General features: G+C 46.9%; 1 protein-coding gene and 1 pseudogene across 1 annotated transcript in view; both read left to right on the top strand.

The window, feature by feature from the left end:
• Positions 1 to 4,097, top strand: part of LOC111144915 (PDZ and LIM domain 1) — a 46,527-nt gene extending 42,430 nt beyond the window's left edge. Inside the window, exons 6-7 of the mRNA XM_022499520.1 lie at positions 3,088 to 3,205; positions 3,599 to 4,097. Coding sequence (XP_022355228.1) covers positions 3,088 to 3,205; positions 3,599 to 3,785 — 305 coding nt within the window. The 3' untranslated portion in view covers positions 3,786 to 4,097. The remainder of the gene's footprint in view (positions 1 to 3,087; positions 3,206 to 3,598) is intronic.
• Positions 4,098 to 10,178: 6,081 nt separating this feature from the next.
• The window catches only part of LOC111145017, a 7,376-nt pseudogene continuing 3,275 nt past the window's right edge, over positions 10,179 to 14,279 (top strand).

The raw sequence follows: 14,279 nt of genomic DNA, 5'->3' as shown, positions 1-14,279 counted from the left end.
GTTTCTCTCTCTCTCTCTCTCTCTCTCTCTCTCTCTCTCTCTCTCTCTCTCTCTCTCCTTTTTGTAAAATCATGTCTATGCTTAGCCTGGGGTTTGAACTCATGACGTTGAGATGAACAGTCTCAACTCTACTGACTGAGCCAACTAGATGACCCCGCCCCTGGCCCAGTTTCATCCAGTCCCTTCTCTTTACTTGGAGAAGGGATGTGGATTCTCCTACCAAGTGCGGCTCTCGTATTCCTCCTTCCTTCTCTCCTGCCCTCTTGCCAGTACAACCCATTCCTGGTAAATTTTCTGCTGGTCAAATGAATTATGTGAAGAACAGCCCCATCACCTGAGACCACAGCCTCCTCCCACTGGTTCCCCCCGAGGCAGCCGGTTTCCCTTCCCAGCCATCTGGGTAGTCTGGGTAGGCAGAAACGCCACCAAGTCGCTGCATTTCCTTCTTTCTTGGGGCGGGCTGCCCGGATGGCTCCAGGAGCAGGAGCGCGCACATGAGGAGGGAGCCTGTTGGGGATGTTAGAGGTGTGAAGCTGGCCACCCAGCCCTTCTGAAATCTCAGGAGGGAGCCAGGATTAGGGTGACAGGAGGGAGGCATTTGCCTTGGGTACAGAATTTAAGAGGGCGCCCAAAAATTCAATAGTTAAAACAAAAATGACACTTCAATGCTGTGTTTTTTAAAATCACAGTTAATGCAAAAAGAAAAAAAAAAAAGGCAATAATGAACAAAGTCGAGACTGGGGCCAAGGAGGGGAGGAAGGTTTGGGGAGGCAAAAAGGGACTTGGACTTGGGCTGACCAAAGCACCAAAGGCAGCTAACCAGGCGGCACCAAGCCTTCCCCTGAGCCTAATCATAGAGCTTCTGGCTGAAAACAGTGGAAACCCTGGAGCCTCCTAACATCTGCCCCTCTCCTGTGCCGCTGGCTGGACATCTGTGTCCATCAGTTCCCTAGTGCAGGAGGGTCCCTGCCCTGACAGGGGAACCCTGAGAGGCCACGCCGTCCACACCCCGTGGTAGGGCCTTTAAAACAGGCTGCTCTTAAATATTCCCTCTTGCTGTTCTCCATCAGGCACCCCCATCTCCCCGGCTGGCTGTTCCCCGGCGTTCGCCCACAGTGCGAGGCAGAGTGCACTTTTGTTCGCCTTCCATGAGGGCTACGGGTCAGCCTGCTGTGGCAGGGCTGGGCCTGGCTCTGTGAGTCTCCCCCTGCCAGGAGCCCAGCACAGGGAGGTGCTACTCTCGGGGCCTGGCTGCTGAGGCAGAGGTTGGAGCTCCATGGGGACAGGACCAAACCACACAGGTACACCTTATGCTTCTGCCAGAACGGGGCTCAAGTCCACTCCCATTCCATGGGCCAAAGCAAGTCACAGGGCCAAACCCAAAGTCCATGGCCTGGGGTGTATGCTTCACCAAGACTAGGGTTTCTCAGCTTGGGTGGTGTAGACCTAAGGGGCCAGAGAAGTCCACGTGGTGGGGCTGTTCTGCACCTTTTAGGACATTTAGCAGCGTCCCTGGCCTCTACCCAGGGGAGGCCAGAAGCACTGCTCTCCAGTTGTGACAACCCAGACTCTTCCCCTGGGGACAGAATCATCCCCAGTAGAGAATCACTGACCTACTGAGATGCATGGCCGGGGCGGGTGAGGGGACACATAATTGTGGGCAAAATACACAGTCCACCATCCTAGCCAATTATAGATGCCCCTTACTTGGATTCATCTCAAGTTCTGGTTCAGAAGCACCAGTCAAGGTTATGGGGACCCATTTTCCAAACGGATGCGAGGACTAGGACCCTCATTTGTCAGCCCCAGAATTGCCCCGCCTGGCTGCAGTTATAGGATGACTCTCCTCGTCCCTTCACCGCACACGGGAAACTGTTCTCTTGCTTTTGGCCAGTGGTTCTCAGAGGGTGGTTCCTGGACCAGTCGCCTCAGCAGCACCTGAGAACTTACTAGAAATGCAACCTCACGGGCCCCGCCCCAGGCCTGCTGAAGCAGAAACTCTGGGGGTGAGGCCCAGCGAGCTGCACTGGCGCCAGCCCCCCCCCCCCCCACCCCCCCCTGTGCACAGTAAAATCTGAGAGCAGCTGCTTTAGTCTCACGAAGTGGGTTTTAACCGTGGACATAGAGTTGGATCTCCTGGGGCCCTGGCGTCTGGAGATGCTCCTTCAGCAGCTCTGGGGACAAGCCTGGTCTGTGGATTTTAGGGGCTCTCTCCTGGTGCCTGGCCCACTCTCCGCCGCCTGTTCAGAACCGCTGGTGTAGAGACCTCCTTGGCTTCTTGGCCACAGCGTGCCGGGCAAAGGTAGAGCCCGTTAAGCCTTCGTTGGGGCATTTTGCCCTCCTTTCCGTGCATCTTTGGAGCCTCTGGTGTATGCTCAGCGCCGTGCGAGGCTCTGTGGGATGTCGCAAAGCATCGAAAACAGGGTCCTGGTGCCGCAGGGCTTTGCAGTCCGGTCACAGCTGACAACAAGACTGCCAGACGCTGATGGCTTGCTGCTGCTGGGCGTCCCTGGTAGAGGGCTTGGAAGCTGTGCTGGGCCGCGTGGCTGCTCACTGGATGCATCACAGCTGACTGCAGGGAGGCGGCCTGCTCTGCTCTGCTCTGGGGTAGGTGGGTTTTGTCGGGCTGCCTGGAGATGCTCTGCTGTAACAGCTTTGTACTTCTTGTGATGTGGGCTTCTTCCAGCATCCAAACACACTGTCTCTTAATGATCAGATACCGTCTTTGTTGCATCTGCAGAAGTCACTGTGAAGTGCCCATACCCGTATGTGCACGCATCTAATCGGAATGAAATGTAATTTGTGTTTTGAGGGCTAACTAGGTGTCAGGTACTGTGGGAGGGCGCTGTGTGTACTTTTTAATTTTTTTTTGTACTGTGGTGAAGGGGAAAATGCGCTTCTGTCATATGGAAAAGGAAGCTGAGGACCAGAGAGGTTAAGGAACTTTTCCAGAATCACACAGTGGAGTCAGGTTTGTTTCATTCCAGGAACTTGCTGGAACATACGTATAAGCGACTCTGCAAAAGCTAAATGAAACTTTGGCAACCCCACCCTTCCTGGCCAACCCAAGTGTTTTCCTCATTATAGGGGATCCCAGCAAACCCTCAGGTTTCAGAAGCGTCAAGGCTCCAGTCACCAAAGTGGCAGCGTCGATTGGAAATGCCCAGAAGTTGCCCATGTGTGACAAATGTGGCACCGGTATTGTGTGAGTATCCGCCTCTCCCTGGTGTCAGAGGCCCCACAGGTGGAATAAACCGCGCTGTGGAAAGTGCCAGATGGTGCCCATTTTGGGTGCGATGGGGAAGAACTCCTGCCTGGAAAATAGAGCAGAGAGACCACGTAGGCCTTTATGTCCAGAGCCAGGTGTGAAGGTTCTCCTTGGCCACAGAACCCATAGGGTGTGACTAACGTCAAAGCAGAGAGAGGGCCGCCCTGTTGAAGAGGGAGGGCTTCATGAGTAATGTGTGAGGAGCCCAGGAATGAGCTGCGGCTTTATGAGGCTCTGATCTGCCCTTTGATGGGCCTCGTGGAAGGACCCCCCCCACCCCAGCCGTGGGGCTTGTCACTAATGGAGCCCTTTCCTGCCTCCCTCCTGTAGCGGCGTGTTTGTGAAGCTGCGAGACCGCCACCGTCACCCTGAGTGTTACGTGTGCGCTGACTGTGGCACCAACCTGAAACAGAAGGGCCACTTCTTCGTGGAGGACCAAATCTACTGTGAAAAGCATGCCCGGGAGCGGGTCACACCCCCTGAGGGTTATGACGTGGTCACTGTGTTCCCCAAGTGACCCGGCAGGTCTCCTCCTCTCCGTGCTCTGGCCCTCTCCTCTCCTGAAGGTTCTCGCTGACTCTGGTTTTATCCCTGCTCATTAAACACCACGTCTCCCCGCCTCTGCTAACTGACTCACTGGCTGCACGACGCCCGCTTTTACATTAACGGAGGATTGTTTTGTTCCGTGTCCCCTTGCCAGCGTCCCCGGGTCTTCTCTTTACCTCAGTTCATCTCTGCTGCAGTTGGACATCAGCCACATTGGAACCAAACCGAATTGAATATGTCTGACACTGAGTTCATGTCTACTCAATAAATTTATAGACTCTAAGGCAGTGTGGTGTCTCTCATTCCACTATGCGTCCTTGTTCCTGCCTCAAGCCAGATGAGAGTTCTGATCTCATCTCGTTGTCTTTTGGGTTCCCCACTTCTCTGAGATTGGCAGGTCTTCTCCTCCAGGGGTGAGAGGATTGACATCTGAATGGGCCATAGTCTCACCTTTCTTTGAAGCTTTCTCCAGATTCTGTTTCTCTGATGCTAATAAAAGATCAACCTCGTTATTTTTTTTTTTAAGATTTTATTTATTTATTTGACAGGAGAGCGTGCAAGTAAGCAGAGTGGCAGGCAGAGGGGGAAAGAGAGAAGCAGGCTCCTTGCTGAGCAGGGAGCCCGATGCAGGGCTTGATCCCAGGACCCTGGAATCATGACCTGAGCCAAAGGCAGAGGCTTAACCAACTGAGCCACCCAGGCATCCCAGCCTCGTTATTGTTGTAATAAAATGATGTCTTCTTTTCTCTCTGGCTGTTCCGGGACTTACCTGAGGAGGTGAATGGTTCCCAAATAAGAGATGGAATGCTTTACCAGTTGGCCTTGGAATATTCCCTGATGGGTCCCTTTCCAGGCTGTTACTCTGCTCTGTGAAGGGAAGCAAACTCAGGATGGGTATCACCTAGGTGCGAAACTCAGATACTTCTTGGTAGTCCCTTATGGAATTTTGACAGCAAATAGACAAGTTCTGGGACATGGTTTTCCTGAGAAAACCAATTTGTGAACCATTACAGAAACTTTGGATTTTTTTTTTTCTCTCTCTGAGATGGAATTTATTTGGAGGGTTTTTTCCATGGGGACGTACCCTAAACTGACTAACCCATTCAAATGACTGATTTTTATTCCATGTCAGAAACTTAGCATCATGGGCAAGAGTGGACACAGACCAGCTAGGACTACCGCACTGGTCCAGGTAAGAAACGGAGAGGCTGGCACAGGGTGGTAGAGGTGGGACTGGGGAGAAGTCACTGGATTTGAGGTAGATTTTTAACATAGAAGAGACATGAGACCAGTGGTTAGGGACCTGCAGGGATGTGGCTCTGGGTCATACCATCAGGGAAGCCTCAGCTGCACAGAGGCGCTGGGTGAGGGTGAGGGAAATCCAGAGTGTGTGGTGGAGACTGGAGATGATGAGCCTGAGTTCCTGATCAGGTGCCGGGGCTGTGGTTTATCTCTGTGACCCTCCTCAGCTTCCCACAGGAAGAGCCGGCCCACCAGGATCTGGGTGAGGCTGCCTTCAGAAATCGCATGAAGATTCCCCCAACGTTGACACCTGCTTCGTCTCTTAGATACCCCTTCACAGCCCAAGGACTTGGCCCCTGAGCTGCTGGGAGAGTTGCCAGTGGAGGGCCCCATTCGTCAAGCCTCTTCCAGAGCGTCTCAGCTGAAGAGAGCTGCCGCCTTGCCGCTTTCCCAGGTGGTCCGGTGCCTGGGGATACAGGCCTATCTGGACCTGCCCCCTGCCCCAGCCCTGGACAGCTTTGTAGGGGTCAGCTGAGGCTTCCATTAAAGCTGTATGGCTCATAGCCAACTCTCCCCACCCCCCTCCTGCCCAATTCTGCTTTACTCCCTCCCTGACCCTTATTTACAGTCCCAAGGGCACCTGTCCTGAACTTCCCCCTTACTAGCCCCAGGTCACTATTTGCTTCCTGGGAAAATCAATTTGTGAACCATGACAGAAACTTTGGATTTTTCTTTTCTCTCTGAGATGGAATTTATTTGGAGGGTTTTTTCCATGGGGATGTACCCTAAACTGACTAACCCATTCAAATGACTGATTTTTATTCCATGTCAGAAACTTAGCATCATGGGCAAGAGTGGACACAGACCAGCTAGGACTACCACACTGGTCCAGGTAAGAAACGGAGAGGCTGGCACAGGGTGGTAGAGGTGGGACTGGGGAGAAGTCACTGGATTTGAGGTAGATTTTTAACATAGAGCAGATTGACTTGGCCTGCCTTCCTTCTTATCTCCTCCTTGACCAGACAACAAAGAGCTTCTCCCCCAATAATGGGCCCCTAGAGCAGGAGACCTCTTAGCTCTGCCAGCCCTGTTTTTATCAGCTGGGAGCTCAGAATGGCAGGAGAAAGTGTGGCAGGTGTGGTCTGGTGTCCCCAGTCCCTTGGGCATGAGCTGAATGTTGGCTCCCTCACCTGCCCGCCTCGTCTACCTCCCAAGAGCCCTGCCCTCAAGGAAAGAGTAGCATCTAGAAAGTACATCCGGTGTAATGGTGCCTTACGTCGATGGCACTTTACAGATTACAAAACGCATTTGCATTTATTGTATTGCTCTGTGAGCATCACAAACCCTACTAACAGGTGATTTCATAGATGGGTTGGAACCAAGGACTCGGTGTGAATGAGAATTATATATAGGTATATGTGTGACCCTATAGTGTATAGGGTCATGAACGAGCACGTGTTGGAATTTACAGGGAGCACTGGTGTCTGCTCTGGAAGAAGGCCTGTGGCCAAGGCCTGAGAGCATGAGGGGATCTGTTTTGTGGTTAGGTTGTGGCTGACTGCCCTCCTCCCTCTAAACACTCTCTTGATGCCATGTCATTGAATCAATTTGAAAAGAATTAAAGTGTCTCTGTCCAATGGGATTAAGCCAACTAGGAGTTGGCTTCCTGCTATAATTGGTGGTACAGATAGGCAAAGGCCAAGGGCAGTAGAGAGCCTGAAGCACACCAACCCCCGGCAAAATGAATCTGGTCTGTGGGACTTACGACTGAGGAGATGCCATGGTATGTTTGTGCCCCAGCGTGTTGGGCACATTGGAGTCCTGTTTTTCCTGCTCTCCCCCGCTCTCCCCACTATACCTGTCTGCCATGGGAGAGTCCTTCCTCCTGAGAGGGCTCTGAATGCCTGGGGACTCTGATGGGGAGAGACTGGCCTCAGCCAGACTTCTACGCCCCTGGGCTCATCCCACTGGGAAAGGGACGGAGGTTTTTTCCCAGGACAGCCAGTTCCCCACACCTAACTTTGAGAACTTAGCCAAGTCACTTATCTGTCCTGAGGTAGGGACCCTGTGTTGTCATTTGTGTCCTCTGTCCTCTTGATCAGTCTTCCTTCTGGCTTCTATTTGACTTATGTAGTCATCTTTATTATTTTCCTTCTTTCTCTTTGCCTTGGTGGGTTAGTTTGCTCTTTCTCTAGCTGTTTTGAGCTGGACATTTAGATCATTGGTTTGAGACTTTTTTCTTTTTTTAATTTTAATTTTAATTTTATTTGTCAGAGAGAACGCACAAGCAGGCAGAGGGGCAGGCAGAGAGAGAGAAATGGAGCACACAAGCAGGGAGAGTGGCAGAGGGAGAGGGAGAAGTAGGCTGCCTGCTGAGCAAGGACACTGATGTGGGACTTGATCCCAGGACTCTGGGATCATGACCTGAGCCGAAGGCAGCTGCTTTAACTGACTGAGCCACCCAGTTGTCCCATTTTTTTCTTTTCTAATACAAGTGTTTATGGTATATATTTTTCTTTAAGCACTCCTCTGGCCACATGCCACGAATTTGTTATGCTGTGTTTTCATTTTCATTCATTTCAAAATAGCTTTCCAGATTCTCCTGATTTCTTCTCTGACCCCTGGAATATTAGTATCTAATATTTAGTATCTAAATATTTGGTGGTTTTCCAGCTATCTTTCTGTTACTAATATCTAGTTCAGTTCCACTGTGAGTTGGAATTAAATCCCTTTGTAGCCTATGGGGCATCCGGGTGGCTCAGTGGGCTAAGCCTCTGCCTTCGGCTCAGGTCATGATCCCAGGGTGCTGGGATCAAGCCCCACTTTGGGCTCTCTGCCCAGCAGGGAGCTTGCTTCCCCCTCTCTCTCTGCCTGCCTCTCTGCCTACTTGTGATCTCTGTCAAATAAATAAATAAAATCTTAAAAAAAAATAAATCCTTTTGTAGCCTAGATCATGGTCTGTACTGGTAAATGTTTTATATGTACTTGAAGAGGATATGTATTCTCCTATTTAGGGTGGAGGGTTTTATACACTAAATTAATCGGGTCAAGTTGGTTGATAGGCTCAAGTCTTCTGTTTTCCTACTGATTTTCTGTCTGCTTGTCCAATCATGTACTGAGAGTGGACACTTGAAATCCTTGGCTATAATCATGAATTTGTCTTGTTCTTTCAGTTCTGTCAGTTTTGTTTTATATCTTCTAACACTCTGTTTTAGGTGTGTGTACATTTAAGATTCTTTTGTAACGAGGTTAACTCTTTTGTGATTATGAAATGAACATCTTTATTTCTGGTAGTAGTCCCTGTTCTGAAATCTACTTTGATATTAAAATAGCCATCCCAGCTTTCTTTGATCAGTGTTTGCATATTACATCTTTTTAATTTTTCTGTGTCTTTATATTTGGAATTGGTTTTCTGTAGAAAACGTTTGTTTGATTGAGTCTTGCCTTTTCATTTATCCTGATAATCTCTACTTTTTGGTTTCGACTATTTTTATTTCATTTAATTTTTTATGTCATTTGGATAAATGTCTCTCATCTCGCTGCTGATTTTCTTGGGAGTCATTTTTGTTGTTTTCTTGCTAAGCCTGCATCCTAGGGGTACCTGGGTGGCTCAGTGAGTTGAGTGCCTGCCCTCAGCTTGGGTCATGATCTCAGGGTCCTGGGATCGAGCCCATGTGGGGAGCCTGCTTCTCCCTCTTCCTCTGCTAGTCCCCCTGCTTGTGCATTACATCTATCTATCTCTCAAATAAATAAATCAATAAAATCTTAAAGAAAATAACCTGCATCCTTTTGGATCAACTGTTTATTTTTTATGGGTCCGTATGATCTCAATTATTTATTAGCTCTTTTTTTTTCTGTTGTTTTTTAGTGGTTTATAACTTACATTTTCAACTTAATGTAGTCCATGTTCAAGTAATATTGTACTATATCAAGCATGATCTAGAAACTTTATGGTAGCATATTTCCATTTCCTGCCTCCCATCTTTTGTATTGCTGTCATATATTTTATTTCTACCTATGTTTAAACCCAATAGTAGTCTTTAAAGGAGATTTAAAAACTAGTCTATGATATTGTAAACAATTTTATGTAAATAATTCCCAGACATGACCCTTTCCAGTGGTCTTCATTCCTTCCTACAGATCCATGCTTCCGTCTGGGATCATTTTCCTTCGGCACGAACAGTTTATTTTAGTCGTAATCAGTGTGTGGGCTGTGATGCATTTACTTCACTTTGGAATGTCTGAAAATCTTTTTATGTAGCCACTTGTATTGAGCCATATTTTCAATATATAATTTTATGTAGTCTTAAAAAATCAATTGCGAATTGATTATAAACACCAAAATGATATATGAATGTAAGGAATGATCGCTGTCTCTAACTATAGTCAGGTTTTTCCCCCCATCTCTTTCTGAGTTCAGTATAGAGAATTATTTTACATGTGTGGTAGAAGTTTCACCTCCAATGTAGGGACCATGTAATATTTATGATCCCAAAGCCTCGTGCAGGATTGGCAAAGGTATAAGTGTGCTTATTGAGTTTGTTGTTGTTGTTTTTTTAATTGTATAGATGAGGCTTCCTCCGTTAAGCTTACCATATTCCCCCCTTTCCTACCCATTCTATCTAGAAAAGCCCTAACATGTTATTTAACAGTACTGCTGATTTTTTTTTTAAGATTTTATTTATTTGACAGAGATAGAAGGATCACAAGTAGGCAGAGAAGCAGGCAGAGAGAGGGGGGAAGCAGGCTTCCTGCTGAGCAAAGAGCCGATGTGGGGCTCCATCCCAGGACCCTGAGATTATGACCTGAGCTGAAGGCAGAGACTTAACCCACTCTGCCACCCAGGTGCCCTGTCAGTACAGCTGATTTAAATAATTTTGTTTTGGAGAGAGTAAGGGAATACCAAGAATTCACGAACACTAACAATCACTGGAACTTCTCTGACTCTCTCTGGTCAAAATGGAGCAGGACAAATGCGAATCGGCTTACGAGGTGCATCATTTTGTTCCTTCTGGTGGCACTGAGGTGAGTGGGCAAACGCTACTAGAGAAGCACTTGCAGCAGCAGGGACGGCTACACTAAGCATCACGGGGTCTTTCAGTTTTGTAGCGAGTGATAAAACATGGTCCCTGTTCGGTAAGTGGGGAAGGGGTAACTGAATAATGGCAGAATATACATAATCTTCCATATTGGATGAGATCATTGTCATTTTTAAAGAGCAGCACATACAAAATACCATGCTTTAAAGTGAAGCTGTAGTTGACGATTGAAATAGGGGATCATTACTGTACTTAAAAGAAGTGGTGGCAGAGGGGTGTCTGGGTGGTCCAGTTGGTTACGCGTCGGACTCTTGGTTTTGGCTCAGGTCACGATCTCAGGGTCATGAGATCGAGCCCCACGTGAGGCTCTGTGTGCAGCTCGGGATTCTTTTTCCTTCACCCTCTGCCCCTTTTACCCCCCCAAAACAAATCTTTAAAAAAGGGGGGGCGATGGCATACGCAAGCCATGAAGGATGGGGAAGGGAATTTCAGATGGGGTAAAGACATGCCCAACTCTGCACAAGTAGATTGGCAAAGAGATTGGGGAGATGGAGCAGAGGGCTTTAAATGGTTTCGTAAAATTAGGCTTTAGGGGCACCTGGGTGGTTCAGTCAGTTAAGTGTCAGCCTTCTACTCAGGTCATAATCCCAAGGTCCTGGGATGGAGCAGCCCTGAGTCGGGTTCCCTGATTCTTCCTCTCCTCCCTGTTCGTGCTCTCTCTCTCTCTCTGTCTCTCTCTCCAATAAATAAATACAATCTTTTAAAAAATGAAGTTGGGCTTTGGACTGATATGGAATTGGAGTTTGGTATTTATGGAGTGCTCTGAGTACTGAGTTAGAAATTTTTAATTTGATTAAATGGAAATTTGAGAAAGAACAAGGATGTGATTGCAGGTGGTATTTGAGGGGAATTATACGGGAGTTTCCTGAAGTGTTTGGGAATACAGTGAAGTGGTGGTTCCCTGCTGGAGAGCTCTGATTTCTAGACCTAGCATCTGAGAGTCTGGATAATCATTACAGCTATGGAAATGCAGAGAAGTTTGATGATATAGGAATCAAAATTTCATGAAGATTTTCTCCCTTTCTGTGATCTCATGAATCTAGGAATATAATCAGTTGGGCAGGTCCAAAGAAGCCAAAGGAGACAAAAAAAAAAAAAACAAAACAAAACCCAGAAACAAAAAGAAACAAAACCAACAACAACATTAAAAAGAAGGAATAGATCAGATTTAGTTAGGAATGTGGATACCTGGGCAGGCTTTGGATGGGTTAAGAGGATTTGTTGGTGTATCCTAACTGAAGAGAGCAGTTTAGAAGGAAAGAGATGATGGTGGGAAAAATTTCACTAATGGGACATGTTCTGAGAAGTTAAACAGAAGTGGGAAAAAATTTGGGTGACAAATTTAAATGGTGGTTGGGTCAAGTGGAAAAATTGCATGGGGAGGGAATAAAGACATAAGGACATAAGTGTGGATGTAACATTTCCACTGAAAGGGAAGAGGGAAGATTCTAGAACATTTGGAAGAGTGGTACTCCCAGAGGACAAAGGACATTTCTTCCTCTGAAATTACAATTGCTTAACCAACTACAGTCTATAACACCGGGTGGAATGGAGAAATTGGTTAGTGGGCAGGACTTAGGACTCTAAATGGGTAAAGTCCAGAAGATCAGACAGAGTGACATTCAAATAATTTTCTGTGGAATTTGGTCTGAACCACTAGTTTCATGTGGTCTGGACAAGGCTCAGTGATTTGTGGTGAAGCATGTGGTTTAGGGAGCTGTAGGAAGAAGCAAATTTCGTCCAGTATCTGCCCTTTTTTCTACCCCTAATGAATGATTCTTAACCTTTTGGAGGCCATAGTTCTTTCTAGGAAGAATTCACTTGTATTCACCACTTGCTTTTTTGTAGACATTTTGATGGGTGTCATGGATGCTATAAAGCCTCTTCATTACTTCCAGGGTAAAGAGGGCTCCGGGTCCTCTAGTATCTGAGTTACTAGTAGCTATTCTCCCAATACTATATTTAAATATAACTTCATTGTTCTAGGAAACATTATTTTATTTTGAGTCTAGCATAATTTTGAGAGGGCAGGTATAAGAACCACTGAATCTCCCGATGCACTTACACAGATGGATATATCCAGGGGGAGCTTGTACCATTGTTTCTCTATATTGGGCCACATGTCGGGCAATTATTTTGTCAAATAATTGCATCTATGGGCAGCTAGGTGGTTCAGTCAGTTAAGCAGCTGCCTTCAGGAGTGCCTGGTGGCTCAGTGGGTTAAAGCCTCTGCCTTCAGCTCAGGTCATGGGATCAAGCCCCGCATCGGGCTCTCTGCTCAGCAGGGAGCCTGCTTCCTCCTCTCTCTCTGCCTGCCTCTCTGCCTACTTGTGATCTCTCTCTGTCAAATAAATAAATAAAATCTTAAAAAAAAAAAAAAAGCATCTGCCTTCAGTCATGATCCCAGGGTCCCGGGATTGAGCCCTGCATTGGGCTCCCTGCTCAGCGGGGAGCCTGCTTCTCCCTCTTGCTTGTCCCCCTGCCAGTCCCCCTGCTTGTGTGCATGCCCTCCCTCTCTCTTTCTTTCAAATAAATAAAATCTTAAAAATGTCTTAAAAACGCAAATAATGGCATCTGTAGTCACACCTAGGGAGTGCTAAATGCTGAAAACCTTACCTATGACAACACGTTAATGATTATATCTGACTTGTCTGGTGCTGAGATAGAAATAAGGGACCCCATCCTGAGATACAGACTCACTCTTCTGTCAAAATATCCTAAGACTACAGACTTGGTAAAAAAAAAAAAGGGGGGGGGCGTAGATTTTAGAACAGATGAGAATAGAATTAATAGAAGTTGGAAAGCCATGGATGGTCCTCGTCTTGATTTTTTTTCTTAAAAAATTTACATGATTATTTAAATTGATGTATGCATGGCTGTCTCCTGTATAAATGGTCTGGCAGGACTGAAGAGAGGAAATAACACCAAGGGGAGAATGTTAGGGAAAACTGGAGGGCTGAGCAGACAGGAGATGTGGTCATTCTCTGAATGATGTGCAGAATCCCAACTTCACGGCAGTGTTTGAGGCACAGCCGGCATGAGTGTCATAGGTGGACATTTTTTCTTAAGAGGTGGCCACTTTGTTGATCAGTGTGCATTTTTTCAGAATTCATTCTTCATAGTGAAAATGTCCAGAGTAGTGTTCCAGTGTTGGAAGTGGGAAAATGGATACTCTACTTTCTATTACTGAAGAGTGAAATAAGTTCTGGAATTTTGTGTGAAATGGTATCAGATGATTTTCAGTCTGAGAAACATTCTACAAAGTTAGCTTCAGGAGAAAGGACTTGCTATGAGTTACAAAAGATGTAGCTAAAGGAAACTTATTATCCAAGAAAGCTATATCCAGAAAAGTAGTGAGTAAGTAGTGAGTACAGAATGGGAATATCTGAGTCAATATTTTTATTCAAAACAAAAAATTTCTAAGCCAGCTCTATACTCAGTGTGGGACTTGAACTCACAACCCCAAGACCAAGAGGCTCATGCTCTACCAACCAGGCATCCCCCTCTATCTGAGTCAATTTTTTTTTTAAGTGGGCTGTACGCCCAGTACAGAGCCCAATGTGGGGCTTGAACTCATGACTCTGAGATCAAGACCTCAGCTGAGATCACCAGTCAGACACTTAACCAACTGCAGCACCTAGACACCCTATCTGAGTCAATATTTTAATAGTACACAAGTAAATTCTTTATAAAAGTTCATCTTTGAGGGAATACTGGTCACGTAAGACAGGTTGATATATATATCTGTATCTGCTCCTTCTGAAACTACACTAAAATGACTCTAAAGGACTTGAAAAACAAGTACCAATTTTCAAAGAAAGGCCTTGGAAGGATTAGCCAATAAAAGATGTCACTCTAGTGGCACCTGGCTGGCTCAGTCTGTGGCTTATGCGACTTTTGATCTTGCGGTCATGAGTTTAAGCCCCATGCTGGACACAGAGCTCACTTAGAAATTTTCTTAAAATAAAAATATTGGGGGCGCCTGGGTGGCTCAGTGGGTTAAGCCGCTGCCTTTGGCTCAGGTCATGATCTCAGAGTCCTGGGATCGAGCCCCGCATCGGGCTCTCTGCTCTCTAGAGGAGCCTGCTTCCTCCTCTCTCTCTGCCTGCCTCTCTGCCTGCTTG

Source organism: Enhydra lutris, unplaced genomic scaffold, assembly GCF_002288905.1.
Source record: "Enhydra lutris kenyoni isolate GAN:26980312 unplaced genomic scaffold, ASM228890v2 scaffoldscaffold12, whole genome shotgun sequence".
Taxonomy (NCBI): Eukaryota; Metazoa; Chordata; class Mammalia; order Carnivora; family Mustelidae; genus Enhydra; species Enhydra lutris.
The sequence above is the reverse complement of the archived record's forward strand: the minus strand, read 5'-3'. Positions and strand labels throughout refer to the sequence as shown.